The following is an 18,979-nucleotide window of genomic DNA, read 5'->3' as shown; positions in this document are numbered from 1 at the left end:
GGTGTAAGGACAGCCATAGGAATCGGAACGTCTTTCAATTTGAACAACTGCAGTTTGCATCCAAGTGTTTCATCTTGCATCTTTGGCAGGTTTTCAGTGACATGACTGTGGGAGAAGGAGAAATGGTCTGTGTGGAGCTGGTGGCCAGTGATAAAAGCAACACCTTCCAAGGGGTGATTTTCCAGGGGTCCATCCGCTATGAAGCACTCAAGAAGGTCTATGACAACAGGGTAAGGAGCTTCTGAAAGACCATGTCCTTTGCAGCAATGGTGCTCTGACTAAATTTTCTTTGTAAAGAAAATTTCTAGGTTCTCTTTGGCTGATGCTGTCATCTTTTTTTGTCCTATTAGATCAGCTGCATCATTGTCTGTCTTTTTTGGCTTTGAAAGTTAGGTGAAAGCTACTGGATTTGGCTCAGATAGCTGAGGGTATTGAGATTGGGATATATTCCTCTGCTGTTTGCCAAAAGGAGGGGAGGTAGGGATAAGTAGTCAAGAGTGTGACACTGGAATGGACTTGAACAACAGTTCTTTGAGCCCCTTCATTTTCTTGAAAGGTCATAGATATTTCTGTATTCAGAGAAGGTATGATTTCATGGGAGATCTTAAACTCTGGTAACTACCTTGCGATAACATGTATTTTTCTTCATTGTATTTTGCACTCATGGCTGTTTTCAAAAGACCCTTGTAGTCTCACTGCCACTGAGAAAAGCTTTCTCTGCTTTCTACAGAAACATGAAATACCAGCACTTTCACCTTCAAGTCAGTAAACTTCTTAAATGGCTTATTATGAAGACAATCCTGAGAGATTTTTAGAAACAAACAGAAGAAATTCCCACAATATCTACTGTGTTTGTAAAGTTCTCTTTGTTTCTGCCCTTGTCAGGAGAGATGCTGAATAATTTCCCTTCTTCTTGTTTTAAATGTGAGCCATTACACTCTTCCAGCAGGTTTCTGAGAGAATATGAAACAGAAGTTGTTTCTCTCCCACTGTCATCTTATGGCCTTACACAATCAGCAGCTGGGTTATTAAAATAAATGGGAATGCAGAATCACTGAGGACAACATAAAAAGAAAGTCCTGCAGTGGAAAGATAAGATCTGATGTGGTAAAGTCGCCACATAGTCTAGGAATGTTCTGATTGACCACACAGCTACTTGACATTATTTTGTTAGATGAAGTAAAATTGTTAATTTTTCAAATATTCCATTATGGCCAGAGGCAAACCTTGAAATTTTACCATTATTTTTACAGAACAGGAGTAATCTCTATGCTTTTGAAGGTTACTTCATTTCAGTTGTTTCAGGGAAGATTTATATTGAATACTAGGAAAAATTCCTTTACTGGAAGGGTTTTCAAGCACTGGAACAGGCTGCCCAGGGAAGTGGTGGAGTCCTCAACCCTTGAGATATTTCACACATGTGTAGATATGACACTTAAGGACATGATTTAGTGGTGGACTTGGTTGGACTTAATGATCTTAAAGGTAGTTTCTAACCTAAATTATTCTAGGATTCTGTAATTCTCAGTACTATACAAGCTGATGAGCATCTTGTCCTTTTCATAAACTGACGAAAATTGCAATAAATCACTTAAACTTATGGATAAATCCTACTTACATCACTTAGCAAAAGCTCGACTGTTTTCATATTGGTCTGTTCCTTTTTTCAGTTCTCAGTTCAATTCTCAGTTCAGTTCTGCTGACTGGAAATTGAGCCCCTGTGTCTGTTTATGGGATTTAAAATTGTCAGGGTGTCTTGGTGAGCCATGCAGTGCAAGTTAGTTGTGCTTGGGGCTGGTTCCTCATATTTTGGCCTTGACAGTATGGACATAAAAATGTCAGAAATTACTTGGCACAAAGTAGTGGCCCAGTTGTGGGGTGTGCTTTGCTGGTTTGAAGCATCTTGTGTGTGTGTGTCTATTGCCTTTTGGACTCAAACGAGTGCCTCGGCACAGGATGCATTGTGTTGTGCATGTACCTGCCTGTGCTCTCCTGTGCCACAGTGTGTGGGCCTGGATAAAAACTTTTGGTTTTCTCTCAGTGTGCCATTGGTAACTCTGCCTTTTGGATGGCTGAAGGAATTGGTTCTTCTCAGAACCTGTTTTTGTCTCTGTAAAATTACTTTCCTTTTGGAGATCACTTCAGATTGTGGCTTAAAATGTTTCTTAGGAATCATTATCCACTATGGTTCTGACATTTTCTTAGATAACTGCTTTCAGAGGATGTTATTTTCAAGTTGTAGAGCTGTTATTACATGTTTTTCTCTCCTGTCTTGATGCATTGTAGGTGAGCGTTGCAGCTAAGATGGCTCAAAGAATGTCTTTTGGCTTTTATAAATACAACAACATGGAGTTTGTCCGAATGAAAGGACCGCAGGGAAAAGGGCATGCGGAGATGGCAGTGAGTAGAGTTTCCACTGGTGACACTTCACCGTATGGGACAGAAGAAGATTCAAATCCAGACTCCCCAGTGCATGAGAGAGTAAGTAGCAGACAGAAATACTTTCTGAAGGTGAAGCATGAACATGCTTTGTTCCAAAGGCAGGAGGCAGATTGAAGCTGGGGTTAAGTCACATCGAGGTGCTGCACTTAAGTTTGCCTCTGTGTAATTTGGTTGAACTCAGTATATGAGATGGATTTTTTTAATGCAGTTTCTCCTGAGCAAATGCTGAATACAGAGATGACTGGATGATTCATACTTCTGGAGGAGTGTTTTGTTGAAACAACAGCAGTCTTGATGCCAAGGAAACCGAGGATTCTGCCTGTTTTCTATTAAATACGTAGATTCCACTTCTGTGCAAAATGGGATTTACCTAGAAATGTGGAATTTGTGTATTATATAGGTTGCTTGCTAAACCTCACAGGAAATGGTATTGTTAGGTTTTGCCACTGAGGAATACTGCCAACACAAAGCCTGTATAATGCTAAACAAAGATCACGGACCCAGATGCATCATACATATGCTTAATTTTAATGCAAGTACAGTAAAATGCCAATAGAATCAGACCATAGATGCCAATTTGGCCTTTATTCAATCCTGAGCTTTATTTTCCATTACAACATTTTACCTGGTTGATGGGGATTAGGCAACATGTCTTCAAAATATTTGCACAGACCTGGGCTGGGTCAGTACCTGCTAGAGTCTAGCATGGTTTTCTGTGTAGTGTGGCTAACCTGTATCATTTAAAGATCTGAAGAACTGCTTCTAGAGATCTCCATGCAGGCAGTGTGGTTTTTGTTTCTGACTTGGTAGAAAGCAACATGAGCTACCAGCACAGAACTCATTAACTGGATGTTCTTGCTCTCTACCACAGAAATACAGCCTGAAGAAATCAGGCCTGGAGGGACAACATGATCTTTTGTCTCCAAGGCTTCCAGTGTCAGCTGGAAAATGTCAAATTAGATTTGATAATGTGTTACCACTGCTTTTTGCTAGTGGTTTTAACGGTGATATGTCTGTTTCTCATTCCACCCACAGTGTGATATGAAATGACTCCAAAATTAAAAACAGAGGCAAGCACAAATTAGAAATTAAGTGTGCTGGGGAGAGGATCAGTTGGGTGTTACAATCCCTTTCTTTTATTTTTTTAACGTTAGTGATAGAGGGACAACATGGAGTGTTTCTGCAGTGTAACATCAGCCTGGCTTGGCTGCCATTGTCACTCCATGTCACCTCCCTCTGCATTCCTTTGGACAGATATGAGCAGTGTCAGGTGCCAGCTGAGGAAGAGTTAGGGGGTTGTTAAATTGACTGTGTGAAGAAGAAAAGACAAGATAAAAGTTACTCACATCCATTTGCAAAGTAGTTATCCCTATTTTTTTTCCTTTTGAAATGAAACTATTAAAATAGTGCAATCACAGCCAGTACATCAGCACTACATTTCAGTTCTCTCCAAAACAGGTGTGCTGGCTTTAATTGTAGTTTACTCAATGGCAACTACTGCTCTGAAAGAAGGGTGTCTCCACAGTTTTGTCCCTAATTTGTGTTTCACCACAGATGGTTCCATCCATGTATTTGTCATCACTTGGACTAACCAAATCATCTGAGGCACCACAGCTTCATTTTCTCCTTCCAGTATTGAAACATGACACACATAAAAGAGAACATTGACTTCATGTCTGCCTCAGTGTGTTGTGCTCAGGAATTTGTGACCCTGCTCCCCAGGGACACTGACCTTCCACAGGGATCCCGTGGGACAGCCTTCCCAATAGGGAAACTGCTGCCTTGTGCGTGCCAAAGAAATGAAGGTGCACGATTTGAGTGTGTTCAATACAATACATTCTTAGCATGTTAAGTCTCCTGAATTTCAATATGCAAAAATAAGATTGACATTCTTGGTGCCTAAATTACTAATTTTGTGCCGTTATGACTGTAAATCCTTGTTAAAAGTGATCATCTGAGGAGAGAGGTTTTTCTTTATTCATGTAACAGTTGAGGGTTGTGATATACCAAAATATTTTCCCCTTGATGAGCATTTTGAAGCTGAAATGTTTACTCAGTTGAAATTCTCTAGCTGCTTTGATAAAACATATCTAGATACCCGTCATCATTCTGATTTTTACACATGTGACCGCCTTGTGGCACATGGAGGGAAAGCCAAGACTTTCTCCAGCATTTCTTCTATTTCCCTTTCAGGTTACCTCTTTCAGCACACCGCCAACCCCAGAACGTAACAACCGCCCATCCTTCTTCTCCCCATCCCTCAAGAGAAAAGTGCCCCGAAATCGAATTGCTGAGATGAAAAAGTCCCATTCAGCAAACGACAGTGAGGAGTTCTTCAGAGATGATGATGGTGGAGGTGAGAGAAGTATTGACAGCTAAACAGACTTGTCTGGAGAGGGCACAGAGCTGTGGAAAGGTATCCCAGTGAAGGGTTTTCAAGCAGGTTTGCAGGGTGGAAAAACGAGAGCTCCACAAACAGCCAGTGCCTCTCTGAAAATAAGATTTTTCACAAGCTTGAGTATCTCTGAATATGTTAAAACTTATTTCTTTTATGTGGACCCATTTGAGAGAAACTGGAGCAGCTGAGATCCTCCCCCTTTCCCAGATGTCACACACTTTGGGGGCACTTCTCCAGGTATAGTTGGGTAGGGCATGTTCTCAGCAACAAGTTCTTTGAATTCTGATTTGATCCAGAGTTGGTTAAAGCTGGTGAAAAGGTGTTTTACTTCAACTGGCTTTAAATCAGTTCTGAACTCTATAAAGAGAAAACCTAATGAGTTTGTATAATAGTTTAATGACTTGTGGAACTCTTCCTTTAAATTCTAGTTACTCAGCAGGAAACACCTGACAAGATGAAGCCTGACTCAGAATATAGTATATAAATCCCAATCACATCACAGTCTTGTGAGGCAGGAAACTCAAAAATGTCAATGTCCGAACTGCTTTTCATATGTTTAAAAACAATTCAGTCAACAAATCTGTCTGTTGGCATTCTAACAGATAAACACAAAGGTAATTTCCAGATTACAAGTTCTGTTTGAAGTAGCAAAGATACTGCCTATCAGAAGTACTGGACCACCTTAGCTAGTAAAGAATTGCACATTAAAAAACAAACTGAAGTGATAATGTTTAATGCAAATTCTGTGGCAGTTTAAAAAAAAAACCTGATGGTAGTTAATTCAGGGTTCTATCAATAAAAACCTTCGCTCATCTCTTTTTCCTTAATTTGTCTAATCAGCATCTATGTTACTTGAAATGTGATGTGTTTGAGTATGTTTTACTAGGCACAGTGTAGTGTGGGGAGAAGGGCAGCTTTCCCCACATGCAGTCCTGTTTTTGGTGTCTTTATTTTGGAGGTTGCCCAGGAGAGAACAGGGTTCAAGGTGTTTCTCTGGCAGCCTTCATGCATGATGCAGTGTGTCCTCAGGGTTGTCTTGCAGGGTCTGATCCTAGACTATTTAATCATAATGATGGAAATGTTTTTTATTTTCATATCCTTTTCCTTCTAATATATTTATGGAAGTAAACAAATTGTAGGTTTTTCAGATATTTTATAGCATTCATATAAAATACCAAGAAATGGTTTCTAAGTGTTTTGACCTTATTGTTCCTCATGTGAAAAATAAAAAGAGGACTATTTTAACAGCTTATGCTAGGAAGTTTAATTTATTCAAAGATGAGTTTTCTACAAGGAGTAGTACCTAAATTGAGATTTTTTTACAAACTTCAGAAACCTGAGTGTCCTACCAGTGTTTGCTCAGGAGCTGCAGTGGTGAAACCTTCTTATTTTGTCATGAAAAAGCCAGATGCAGATGCAGAAGATGCAGAGATAGGAGCAGAGATTTGGGTGCATCTTGGCTTTGTGGGTGGAGGAAAAGATGTGGATTGTGTAAAGATCAGCAGTGTCCTTGGTACAGCCAGTGCTGCTGCAGAGTTGCCCCAGTGCAGACAGACCTGTGGTGAACAGGAACAGCCAATCTAGGCCCAAGTCAGTGGCTTTGCTGTGTGCAAGCATGATACACCAGGAGAGTTGTGTTTATTGCAGCTACCAGAGTCAGCTCCTTCTACCCTAATCACCACAGTGCTCCTGGCATAGTGGTCATGCATGGGAAGAGGGAATATACAGCTTGACTATACATACACTTGTATAGGGAAGGAGGGAAAGATTTTCAGAATTTTTTTCCTCCCACATTGTTATGCATCTTTCTATAGTAGCTGCCACCATGAATTTTCCTCTTTGTTTGGATCAGGATCTGCTTTCAGTCCCAGAGCTTGGATCACCCTGGTTCAGAATCGATATGTTAACTTCAACATCTGCTTTTAGCATTGTGGGACAGGGCTGAATTTTACAGGGCAATAGAGCAAAGATTTAAAAACATTTCAAAAATGTAGCACATGGCTGTGGTAGAGACCTGCACCTATAAAAAACTCCTCTGGCCTACAGGGGACTCAGTATCTTTTTGTTTTAAAAGTTACCTGGGGACATCTAAACTAATTCGGAGAACAGTGGCTGAGCTGAAGGGTCGTAGGTGTGCCTCAGGGTGTGCATGGAGGTGTGCAGGAAACTGTGGTATTAATGCTGCATCTCCGCATGTCTGCTAGATGTCAATTTTCTTCAAAAGAAACAATTTCTGTTTTGTTACTCTGGTGAATTTCTGCATGAGTAAGTACTTAATCTTAGGGCTATTCTATGACTTTGTGCATGAGAGAAGGCTGAGTTAGGGTTCTGCTGGTGCAGTGTGGTAGCACAAGCCCTCTCCTGACTTTTTTTCAGCTGCTACTGCTACCATTAGCTTCAGTGTAAATGGTGAACTCTCTGCTAGGCAAGGTCTGTCTGGTTTTTAAAAAGCAGTTATGATAGTGTCCTGCATGTGATTTGTCTCTAAACAATGAATAGGAGGCTTTCCTCTTTTTTGAGTTTCAGAAGTGTTCCAGTAAAGTACAATCCCTTGAGACTTGCTGTCTCTTCCTGCCTTTGCAGATCTTCACAACGCGACAAATCTCCGGTCGCGGTCCCTGTCTGGAACAGGACGCTCACTGGTGGGCTCGTGGCTGAAGCTGAACAGAACAGATGAAAATTTTCTACTCTATGCACACTTAACATACATCACTTTGCCATTGCATCGAATTTTAACAGGTGAATTTTGACATGCATTGTGCACAGCCTACAATGTTGGGGGATTCTGCTGTTAAGACAGAGGAAGGAGTATTCCTCTGTAATGCCACTGTAAATAGGAGTTTATTTCAATTCAGAAGAAATTACAGATTCCAGTAAAAAGTTGGTCATTTGTACTTAAGGATGGATTTTGAACATTTCAGCAAAATATGTAATTATTCCTTATGATCATTGTGTTGATAGTCTTACAGCAAGTTAGCTGGCATTACCAAGGTCACTCACTCTCTCAGCACAGGCATTTTGGAGTTCACAGAAGATGTATTGTTTCAGCTGGCATTTAATACATGCTCAAGAGAGTGGCACAAATGCCTCCATGCTCAAATACTGGCTTTGAGCTTGAACATCTTTCTAAGACTTAATTTGTTGAACATACAGTTGCAGGAGTTGGGGTATGTATCGAGATACACAGAAATAGAGCATGAAATTTCTGGGCTGTAAGGCAGAATTTTCATCTGCAGTTTTTCACTACCCACATTTGTTTTAGCTTGACATGTTGTGTAGGTCCTGTTTCCAAGGCCTTTTTGTAATCAATATATTTGTGCCAGTAGCAGCTTTCCAGGAAGCAGGAGCATTACATGTGGGGCAGGGTGAAGTGGGAAAGGTGCTCATTTCTCTTGGGTAGTTCAGAAAACCTGTACTAAGATATTAAAATCCCAGTGATAGTGATCAAAATACTTTCTAAAAATGTCTTGAGTTTTTTGATAAGACTTCACTCTGACCCTTCTGTCCATGTTGGATAATCACACTTCTGTCACCATCTCCTTATAATGTCAGATGATCCAGTCCCTTAGTCATCTCTGTGGCCCTTCACTGGACTCGCTCCATTGTGTTCAATTCTTTACAGGTGTGGTTGGAGCCCTCTGGAGCTGGGGATCAATTTTTGCTCATGTCATCCTCTTTGTGCAGTTGTGTTTGATCAGCCTTTTAATTGTGTGCTCCCTTTTTCCATGTTCCTTGTTCTTTGTGTAGCCTAGAAAAGAACATAGCAGCCCAGTTTCCAGATATTTCTGCGTAGTGCCTTGCCACGTTGGTTTTACTACCCATATTTAGAAAGATGCCCATGATTACAACAGAAGTTTTACAGGGTCATATTCTGTCCCACTTGGGCAATATGGAGTTGAGAAGCCAAAAAGAGGAGTGGGGTTTTTTGGCAGCTTTTTGAGTGCAGGAATGTAGGCTTTGGACTATAGAATGAATAAAAGAGGTGAAATACTTGTACCCACAGAAGTCTCCTTAAGGGGCTTGGGGATGCTGCATTTCTCCCTTAAAGAATGGAAAACCCCTTAGCAGCTCTTGTTAATGGCACTTGCGCTTGTTTCCCTGGAAAATCACTCCCTGTATAACATATGTTGCTTCATCCCAGTATAAATGATTGTAGATCACCTGTCCTCTCCACATGATGGGATATATTTGCAGTTTCTCATCTCTCAGATCTTCCCAGTTGCATCCTGGTTAACTCAGATTTTAACAGGCAAAGCTGCGTACTTGTCATGTTTTAGATTCCTGGTGGGCTGTGCCGCAGTCCATGCTTACATCTCCAGTTCTCTGTACTTCCTGGTACTGTGGCTGCTTTCAGAAGCCTCTTAAGTTTACTATGTCTCTTTATTTCTCTCCCATGCCCAGATATCCTGGAAGTGCGGCAGAAACCAATCCTGATGACATAGCAGAGAGCGGGCACTGCCTTGGAGCCTTGTTGCCAAGTGCCTATCCACAGCGGTTTTCCGTGCTAACACTACCATCTAGTGTCAGGAACATAGACCTCCGCAGGAAAAAGGGAAGTCCAGGAATACCAGCCGATCAAAAGTGCCTCTTTCTTCCTTCCTCTGCTGTCACACACCGAATGCCCACATCACTGGAGTGTTTCTGACTGGAAGAGGACTTTCAGCAAGATAAAATGAGAAGGGGCTGTGTTTAAACTGAGTCAACACTTTATGGACAGTTTGCTACTGTGTTTACTTTATAACTAAGAAGCCAACAATATGTACAGAATGTGTTAAACTTTATATTCTTTGGGAGAAACATTCTGAGAATTCCATAATGATTTGCTATTGGACATCGCTCCATAGACTCTGGCCATACCCTCATCTCATCAGCCGTGTGCGAGCGCGTGCACGTGTGTGTGTGGAGCGGAGTGGGGGAGAGAACAACTTCCTGCTAAGGGAGGAAAAGGAAAAAGATACATCACTGTTTTGGTTTGTGCAGCAGGTCAGGTCAGAGCTTAAAAGAGGCTGAAAATGTTCCCATTTTTCATCTGTCAGTGTTAGGAGAGGTGAACTCTGCTGACAGATTTCTGTATCTACCAAAGAACAGCAACATTTTCATCCTCAAGAACTGGCTAAGAAAACAAGCCAGTGAAAAGAAGGCTAAAATGTGCTGCTATAGTAAAGCTGAGGTTCATCTCCAGGACTAATGCTGCTTACCTTTCTCTCAGCTGAGTCAATACCAGTTTGAGTCTAAAGTGAAAAAATGGGAGACTGTAATCGGTCTCCAAAGGCCTAAAACCTTACCAGTAACCCATCCTCCTGCATGCACTGGACTTGAGAGTTTGTAGACTCGTCCTTGCGGTACCCTTTGTAGCCAAGGAGGGCATGGGAGCTGCTTTATGGTCAGGCAGCTTGCCCGGATTTTCTATCTTTGGTTGTTATATGCTGAAGCACAGAGACCTTTCTTGAAATCCAAAAGATGGAAACATAATTCTGTTCTGAAAAGTGACTAAAAATTGCATAGTGGGAGGTCTGAAAATTGTGTGTCAGGAGCTCTCAGGAAAACAGCCTTATGTTTACACATGAAGTGCAGCTCTCTCTAAACAGCAAAACTGCTGTCCTTGACATTTGAAAACAAAATGATTGAATGCTGAGGTTACTGTGCTCTGACTGTCTGTTTTGATGTGAGAGCCAGTACATACTTAGGTTTATTTAGGACCACACAACAGTGGGAGGGGTGGTGTGTCTCTTGGGGCACGTCAGACTCCAGCACCCGCACAGAGTGAGAGCAAAGATGCCGTTTTTGTCACTTTTCAGACTCTGAGCACCTAAACCTGATGCTGTGGCATGTGCTCTGAGCCTGGACCTTTGTCTCCCTCATACCTGGTCTTTCCCAAGTGCTTTGTTGTTACTCTCACAGTAGCATCTTGACTTAACCTCTCAAATAGAACTTTCTGCTTTTTTTTCCTCAGGCTAGATTCCATGGAAATAGCTCTACTTCAGCATAAAGGCAGACCAAATTTGCCTTTCAGCCCAGCCTGATGACTGGCATGGTAAGGAGGTCTGTCAGTATTTGAGGCCAGGCCTGGAAGCTGTCACCTTAGCACAGCGTGGTGGCCTTTCTTACACCGGCAGCATGAGTGTATGACAGAGACAGCTGACTAGTTTTCAGTTGGCTTCAAATATGTTGCAAGGCGTTAGAAAAACGTTCCCTTTGTCATTACCATCACACCCACTTTTCATGCTGCAACCTTGGAATGTTGCCAGTGGTTTGTGTGTATGTGAGGGTGTTTCTACCATCTAACCTGGTTGCCCCAGGCTTTCTCCTTGAGCCCGGGGAGAGGTGGAGTCTTCACTCAGCAGCTGAAGTGCTCTCTCAAGGAACTTGCCAGGCAGCCTGGGTGGGTACCTGAGATCCCCAGGTAGTGTGCCTGACATCAGCTGGTACGAATATTCTCTCTTTGCCCATGCTGAGAATTAAACCACTCCTCAGCTAGAAAACAAGCTTCTCAGTGTGCTCCTTACTCTGTGCTTTCATACTGCTGGACTGGGCAAATCAGTGCTTGGTTTTCCTTTAAATGCTCGTTGCAGAGGGAAGGGAGAGAGGGTTCACATTTGTACTGATCGTGACAATAGATACCTTTCAGTCAGGCAGCTGGAGGAACAATGTAAAAATGAAGTGTATCCAGATAGGACCCTCAGTGGTAGGTGCCTGAACACTTCTCAGTGGACAGGGATTTGTAATGCTCCCTTGGTGTTGTGTATTATGTTTAGGTGGTTTAATTTTGTGTGATTTGAAAGACTGAGAAAATCTTGCTGTGTAAGATTTCAGAGCAAACGAGGAATGATTCTAAGCTAGTGCATTAGTTTAAAAGCAGTGCTATGGAAGGTACACTTTAGATCCTACATCTGTTGTTCAGGAGGTATCATCTGCTTTGTTACATGTATATGGTTGGATTTTGATGTCTAGTGTTTGAAGGGCTGTAATGTCCTAAAAAAAGTAAATTTATTTCTTGTATCTTCCTAGTGCGATATGCTATAGATACGTTGAAGACTCTCCTTTTCTAGTAGAAAAGGACTACAAGTATGCCCTCATGGACATCCATGGAAAATAGAGGTCAAAAAGTCTACTGAATGTGCTTTTTGTGTGCTTTTTGGAAGCAAAGATGTGCGAGATTCTCGGTTATTCCTTCTTTAAACAACTATCTTGGACTTCTTATGTGTAGCCAGTGGTTCCCACTTTCTGTTATCAAATTCCACATTTTTTTCTGCTTTTAAACAAACCCTGAAAATTATAATTGGTTGTCCTTGTGTGGACAGATTGACAGAGAATTTGATCAGTTTTGCTTGGGTCAGGATGGCACAGCTGGACCCTTAGCATTCTATTGCACTACATGAAAAAAGAAAAGTGAATGTTAGTAAGAACCTCTCACCATATTAATTTGAAGGGATTTTAATTCTGTAGCTCCTAAGCAGTAAATTGGATTCAGCCCCTGTTGGCCATTAAGTAATTGCTGCAGAGGGAGCTGGCGTGTCCTGCAATGCCTTGAAGGCTGTTTGGCTGTCAGTGTCTTAATGGTTGGGGCACAGTGACTTTCATCAGTTATGCTGATGTTTGAAGATGCAGCTCGGTTAACAAATTCGGGAAACTTTGCAGAACAGCTTTATTTCTTTTTGGAATTCCATCATATGTCATTGCTCAGTTAACTCCTTCCATCCTTCTGCCCATTCACTCCCTCTGGAGATCAAGGCTTACCACTTGAGCTCTTCATAGATGTTGTATATTGATAGATATCAAATTATCAAATACAAGGATTTGAATCTTTTCACCCATAACAAGTTTTTCACTGCTATCAATTTAACCAATATAAAAAGCTTGTTTTTTTTTTAAAGAAAGCTCTTAAATCAATGATTTTTTGTTAGCTGATTATTGCTCTGCCTTAGAGACCACCATGTACATGAAATTATGTTCTCTTACTGCCAGCCAGGACAAGGTGGATTCCAAATCTCCTTTTAAAAGAAGATGCTTTTAGAATCTCTATGAGCCTTTCATCTGTCTTGGCTAATCCAGTTTGTGTTGGTCCCTGTTCCTTCTCTTTTTATTTTCCTGGTCTTCATTGTTTACAAGGCTTGGGCATGTTGGGCTCTGGATTGCTGTTACTCAGTTTTCTATTTCTGGGCATGTTGTGCTCTCCAGAAAAGAGAATTATTTGCACAGGTGGCTTTTCACAGTAACGTGTTTTTCCCAAAGTATGTTCATAATTTAGACAGTGAAGTCCTTGGCCCGGCAGGCAGATTTCTTCCAGCAGACCCTCATGTGCAGAATCCTGTCTGGTCACTGAAGTTCTGTATGGATGTGGAGTTCAGGGAAATAGACTACACTCTTAGACTATTGACCTGCTTCTTGCCAGTCATTATTTTTTTCCTTTTCGAAATGATTGCTTGCCCTTGTGTTTGTAGTCTGAAGCTTCCATATTAAAGACAGATAAAATCTTCAGAAGTGCCTAAGCCCTGTTGTTACCCAGTGGGGTTTAAGAACAAATTTTTATTTAGGAAAATAATTTATTAGTCTTAAATTCTATCTGTGTTGTGTGTAGCAGTGTCAAGAAATGACAAGTTTATAGTTCTTGGAAGAACAGTGTCTCTCTTATGGACTCACCCTTTATGTTTGAAAGACTCTCATGGTTTCCAAAGGTCATGGCTGAAAGCTCTAGAAAGTGGATTTCCTGTGCTCACAGTGATCAGATGTCTGAAAATGCCTTACACATTCTGTGAGGTGTGACTGAAAGTGTGTGGTGCTGGTGTGTAGAAATTCTGTGTCAAAAATAGGTGCAGTAGAATCCAGTCAAAGGCATTGTGAAGTAAGTAGCTTTTACACCAAACCTTAAACAAAAAGAGTATTTTACACCAGAATGTAGCTGTTCGGATACTTCGTCAAGATAATACAAGTCTGCAAGCAGGTTGTAATGTTGAACGTTCTCTGTGTAAATATATAAATATTCTCAGCCTAATTTTATCAGCCTAACACGTTGCATGGTTTGGGTTTTATTTGCCTCATCGATCATTGGTGTTGCTTAAAAGGTGATGGGTTGAAAATCGTGCTGGCACTGTACTGAGCCATTTGAACAAAGAGCAAGGAGAATGTTGTGCACCAAAAATAAAGCTGACTTTGGTTATGGCAGCAGTGAAGAAAGTGTTGGACCCTGCAGCAAATAAACAGACCTCTTTAATGACCATGAGCTCTATTAGTGGTGTTTTCTCTCTACTGTACCTGGTGATGTTGGAGTTTGGATGTATTCCTTTCTGGTGGCCGGCACCAGTGGTGGAATAGTGCTCCCTGGCACTCATGTAGGCATTGCCAGATACCAGACTAATGAGGCAGAGTGGCCTCATTGCTCTTCATTCTTACTGCATTTGGAGGAAAGCCCAACTTCTGATTCTGCTATGGAACCTCTCAGTGGTCAGCCCCTGACAACTTGACATTGGATAAGGGGAAAGAAGGTAAAAGTCAGTGTAGTCCTGAATTTGTTTACAAAAGTTTTTCATTTCTGCCTTTAGAACAACCCTTCTAAACTGATCTGTGGTTTGTTCTAAACTTGATTATGTCATCAACATTTATGTTTGTGCAGTGTATAATAGTGAGGACTGATGGCTGTAATGGTTTCTTCCTGATGAATTCAGGAAGAACTTCAGTGCGGGTTTGTGCTTGTCACGAAAAGGAGGTTGCATTTAGATCTGCACTGTTTACACTGCCTTAAATTGTGTGTACTGGCAGGGATCTGCCTTGACTTACAGACATGCAGGGCTCTGGCTCCTCCCTCTCCACTTGATTTTTATGACTAACATTTCACAGTCAAATAAACCTTCAGGGGATTTTTCTGTCTAAATTAATTAAACTCTCCTTGAACAAATGTTACCAACAATCTCCATGAGTTGGTGTGCTGAGGATTCCATTTCAAAGAATCCCAGACCAGGATGTTTTATGAATCCATGTGGTAGGTAACAACATTTATGCTAAGCCATGTGTGATAGCTCAGAAATGTGTGAGATATTAGGGAGAATTATAACACAGAGCTTAAGAAGAGCAGGATGTCTCAGTTCTTTACATGGATATTTGAGCAGATTGTTGGCAGTGTTGTTTTGTGACTGCACATGCAACTGGGCAGGAATCTTAGCTGGTTGGGAAATACTAAAATATGGCTTTGAAACAAACTGATTTTTTTCCTTGAATGCTTTAAGTTGAAAGGTTTTGGAAGCAGCCATAATGGAGAAGCATTATTTAAACCAGTACAAAAGGTAAAGAACAGCAGAACCTCACGAGTGGTGGTAATAAACCTCCCCTGCTTTATTAGTCATTCAGGAGTTCGGACAGAAAAACGTTTGCTGGTTTGGGGTTTGGTTTTTAATCCAAATGCTGAGGGAACAGAAGACTGCCATGTACATATTTGAAGAGCTTTCCCAGCTTTACTGAATTAATTTCTTCAATATACTAAAATACAAATACAGGATTAACAGTGTGGAAATACATCTTGCTCTATAATGTCCCTGCTTTGGGCAGCCAAGTTAACTCATGTTCTTTTGTCCTGGAGTGTTGTGTCCTGCCTGGCCACACCTGGAGGGATCCTCCCAAGAAATACCCTAATATTGCTTGGCACAGAAGTTTATCATTGAGGTCTGCTTTTACAAAGTAAAATCACACTTTGGAGATTAAAGGAAAACTAGCCATCTTTGTTAGCAAACAGTTACTTGTGTACTCTTCTCAGAAGTGTGTTGTTCCTGAAACTTGTAATTGAAACTTTGCAGAAAGCAAAGGAGTAAAATGCAGGAAGAATATGGGTCTGATTTTCCATTAACAGTGTAGATGAGAATCTGGGAGGGGCTGATGCTCCTCAGTAAAGAAGACATTAAAATACATCAAGGAAAATATGAGTTAATTCAAACTCTGTCCCCAGCCTGGTTCCTCACAGAGGTAAGTGTGGGATCTAGTGACTTTCTTGTCAGAAATAAGTACTCAGAAATAAGTCATTTCAAATGTCAGAAATAAGTAATTTATGCTTGATTGTGCCAGGAAACTCTTCACCAAGACAAACTAGTTGACTTTTCCTAGTAGGGTTAATGTTGACTGAGGTGGTGGTATGAAAACTAAGGTAAGATGATCCACTCTTTTGTTTAGACAAGACACAAGGGTTTGTGTGCACAAACAGGATTTACTTACGTGAGGCACATGCTCTTCCACTGCAGAAGATAAAGTTGACCTGCCACACAGCTGTCTTTGGACCTTCACACATGTGTACCTCATGGCACCTGCACAGAAAGAAGGATTTTTAGGCAAAATCTCCTGGTTGGAACATGATACGAGTGGGAGGGGTCGGAGAGGACAAGGATGTGCCTGTTCAGCAAAGCAGATGAGGCCACTGCAGAAGCTTCCTGGGCAGTGTGAGCATTCTGCTGGAGCTGCTGCTGTTACATGGGTGAACTTGAGGTAATGACATAAATGTATGAATAGTAAGTGTGCAGGTCGTTAAACTGCATGTTCCTGAATTCACTTCAAATAAACTCTTTCAAGGAAAATGGGAATAAACAGTTTTAAACCTTTGTTGAAATGAATGGAGCTGGCTGATAATTTTCTGAAATACCAAGTCTTCCTGCACAGCTCAATGGAGAGTACCTACACTACAAAAAAGCTTGTCTCGTTAGTTACAGCTGCACTAAGGTTTTCCCTGTTACCTGTTTATGCCAACATGTGGGTGATTCTGGTGATTCATGAATCAGAATTTCACAATGCGTGCTGACTCACCCTGTGCTCTTCCACCTCACATCTCCCCCAGACGTTAAAATGTGGTTATGATTACAGTTCTGCTTTTCCTGCTGGAGCAATATTGCTGTGGAGATTCAGCAAAAGCAGTTTACAAGTCTACAGGCCTTTTGAATTCCCACACTCAGCCTTTAATTCCGATGCAATCATTCTGTTCATCTAAACCCTACTGGAAATAGTGAATGCTTTAAGCCTGCACCAAGTCTAGAGGCTTTCCTTTGCTCCTGAAGGATGAGAGGGTCGCCAGAACCTACTCTTTAATCACTGCAAGTGTCAGACTAGGTTCTCTTTTGAAAAATAGTGATAGATGTATCATCAAGGAGCAAGAAGAGTAATTACTATTCAAGCTTCCTTCTCAGCAAGAGTTGGGAATGCCATGCTTCCTGCTATGGGTGTCTGTGGTTACCCTGCCCACCACAGGAGATCAGCAGAGGTGTCATTCCTGACTTCACTGTAAAGGTAAGGAAAAACAGATTTCGTAAACTGCCAAAGTAAGTAAGTTTGGTATGTAAACCACCATTTTCTTTTCAGTGGTTTTGTTTTGTTTTTTTTACAATGAAGAAACCATCTGCAAGCTTTCCTTGTAATTGCCATCAACAGAATTGCTATTTGCAGGTGAGTAGAATGCCCCAAGTGCCCACCAGTCCAGGTAGGGCTCCAGATACAGCATCAACCATAGTTCAGACAAAAAAATTTATAGTGTATTATGTCATCCATGCTGTAAGGTAGTAAACTAAAGTCACACTTTTTCCTCAGTGGTACTGCCTGAACAAGAAAATTCTGTTCATATCTTTGAAGCCTCTGCAGACTTCCAGAGATGATGAATTTCTGAGTTACCTCTCAGTAAAGGTTATGATGTCCCTAACAGTAGTACCCAATAAACTGATTATTATGGGTATTTATTTGTATTATAATCAATTTTGATTGTAATCAAAATAAATATCCATATACAGGATGCTCTTAAGCAAATAAGAATTTCTAAACAAGTGTGATGCCTAAAAAAATACACAAACCTAACAGAAACTGGGATAAGTACATTGACTACTTCAGACAGTGTAATTCTGCTGCTATTTCTTTATTCATCTTGTACAGCCTTTGGTTCCTTTGTGCTACTGCTGTATTTCATGCAACTCATCTTCATGTGCTCACAGTAATATACTGTAGCTTGTGCAGAGGTTTGCCCTCCAGCCATCACCTCCTGAATATTCAGAGCAGTTTGTTGCTTTTTTCCACCTCAACTTTAGTTGTCTAGTCTCTTACAAACTTCCAATGAAGCAAGTATTTTACCAAAGCTGTTGTCCAAACTTTGAACTTGTTCACACCTTCACATGTCCTGCCTTGTGCAAAGATGGTACCCAGAGTTCCTTGGCTGGCTCTTGCTCTGCATTCACTTTCAGTTTTGTCTTTAGCATGAGGTTTATTACAGCAGGTAACTTGTCTGTTGAGGCATTGTTTGTATCATGATTAAAATGTACTTCTTGCCATCAGTATTTTCTAGCCAGTGACACACATGCACAGCCTTCTCATGGTTTAGCCCCAGGCAGCAGCTCAGCCCTTCACTCCTCCCCCTGGTGAGATGGGGGTGGTTAAAAGGATGAGAGTGGGAAATCTGGTGGGTTGAGATAAAGACAGTTTGACAGGAAAAGCAAAAGCCATGCACACAAGCAAAGCCAAACAGGGGATTCATCCTCCACTTCCCATGGGCAGGCAGGTGCTCAGCCATCCCAGGGAAGCCAGACTCCATGATACACAACTATGACTTGGGAAGGCAAACACAATCACTCCAAATGTCTCCCTCCATCTCCCTCCAGCTCTATATGCTAAACACGACACCATATAGTCTAGGATGTGCCTGTGACCAGCTGGGAAAAGCTGTCCCAGCCATGTTCCCTCCCATGTCCTTGTGTCCCCCAGTCCCTTGCTGGTAGAGTGGGAGAGGAGCAGGAAAGGCCTTGGCTCTGTGCGTGCCCTGCTCAGCACTAACTAAAACATCTCTGTGTTATGAGGACTGTTCCAGCACAAATCTAAAACACAGCCACTACCAGCTAGTGGGAAGAAATTTAACTCTACCCCAGCCCAAACCTGCAAACCCCTTCTCATTTCCTCCTAGGAGAGGAGTCATGCTGCTCCACACACACTATTCCTTCTTTGAAGTAGGCACTGTCCCAGTGAGAGTGCTTACCCTTTTCTGTTGCTTACCCTTTTCTGTAATAGCAAGAAGTTTGGCTTGGACAAAGTCATACAAACTGGATTATTTGAGACTAGGAACCTCAAATGCAGTGGTTGTCAAGTTCAGTCATAAGCTCACAGACTATCCCAGTAGGAACAAAGAAGGAAGCAGGA

General features: G+C 41.5%; 1 protein-coding gene across 2 annotated transcripts in view; it reads left to right on the top strand.

Annotated features, from left to right (window-relative positions):
- Positions 1-14,060, top strand: part of KIAA0930 (KIAA0930 ortholog) — an 89,170-nt gene extending 75,110 nt beyond the window's left edge. For both annotated transcript variants that reach the window (XM_032106836.1, XM_032106834.1), the window contains exons 6-10: positions 90-230; positions 2,287-2,481; positions 4,636-4,798; positions 7,424-7,579; positions 9,242-14,060. In XM_032106836.1, the coding sequence (XP_031962727.1) occupies positions 90-230; positions 2,287-2,481; positions 4,636-4,798; positions 7,424-7,579; positions 9,242-9,282 (696 nt within the window). In that variant the 3' untranslated portion in view covers positions 9,283-14,060. The remainder of the gene's footprint in view (positions 1-89; positions 231-2,286; positions 2,482-4,635; positions 4,799-7,423; positions 7,580-9,241) is intronic.
- The last annotated feature ends 4,919 nt before the right edge of the window (positions 14,061-18,979 follow it).

This window comes from Corvus moneduloides, chromosome 4 (assembly GCF_009650955.1).
Source record: "Corvus moneduloides isolate bCorMon1 chromosome 4, bCorMon1.pri, whole genome shotgun sequence".
Lineage (NCBI taxonomy): Eukaryota > Metazoa > Chordata > Aves > Passeriformes > Corvidae > Corvus > Corvus moneduloides.
The sequence above is the reverse complement of the archived record's forward strand: the minus strand, read 5'-3'. Positions and strand labels throughout refer to the sequence as shown.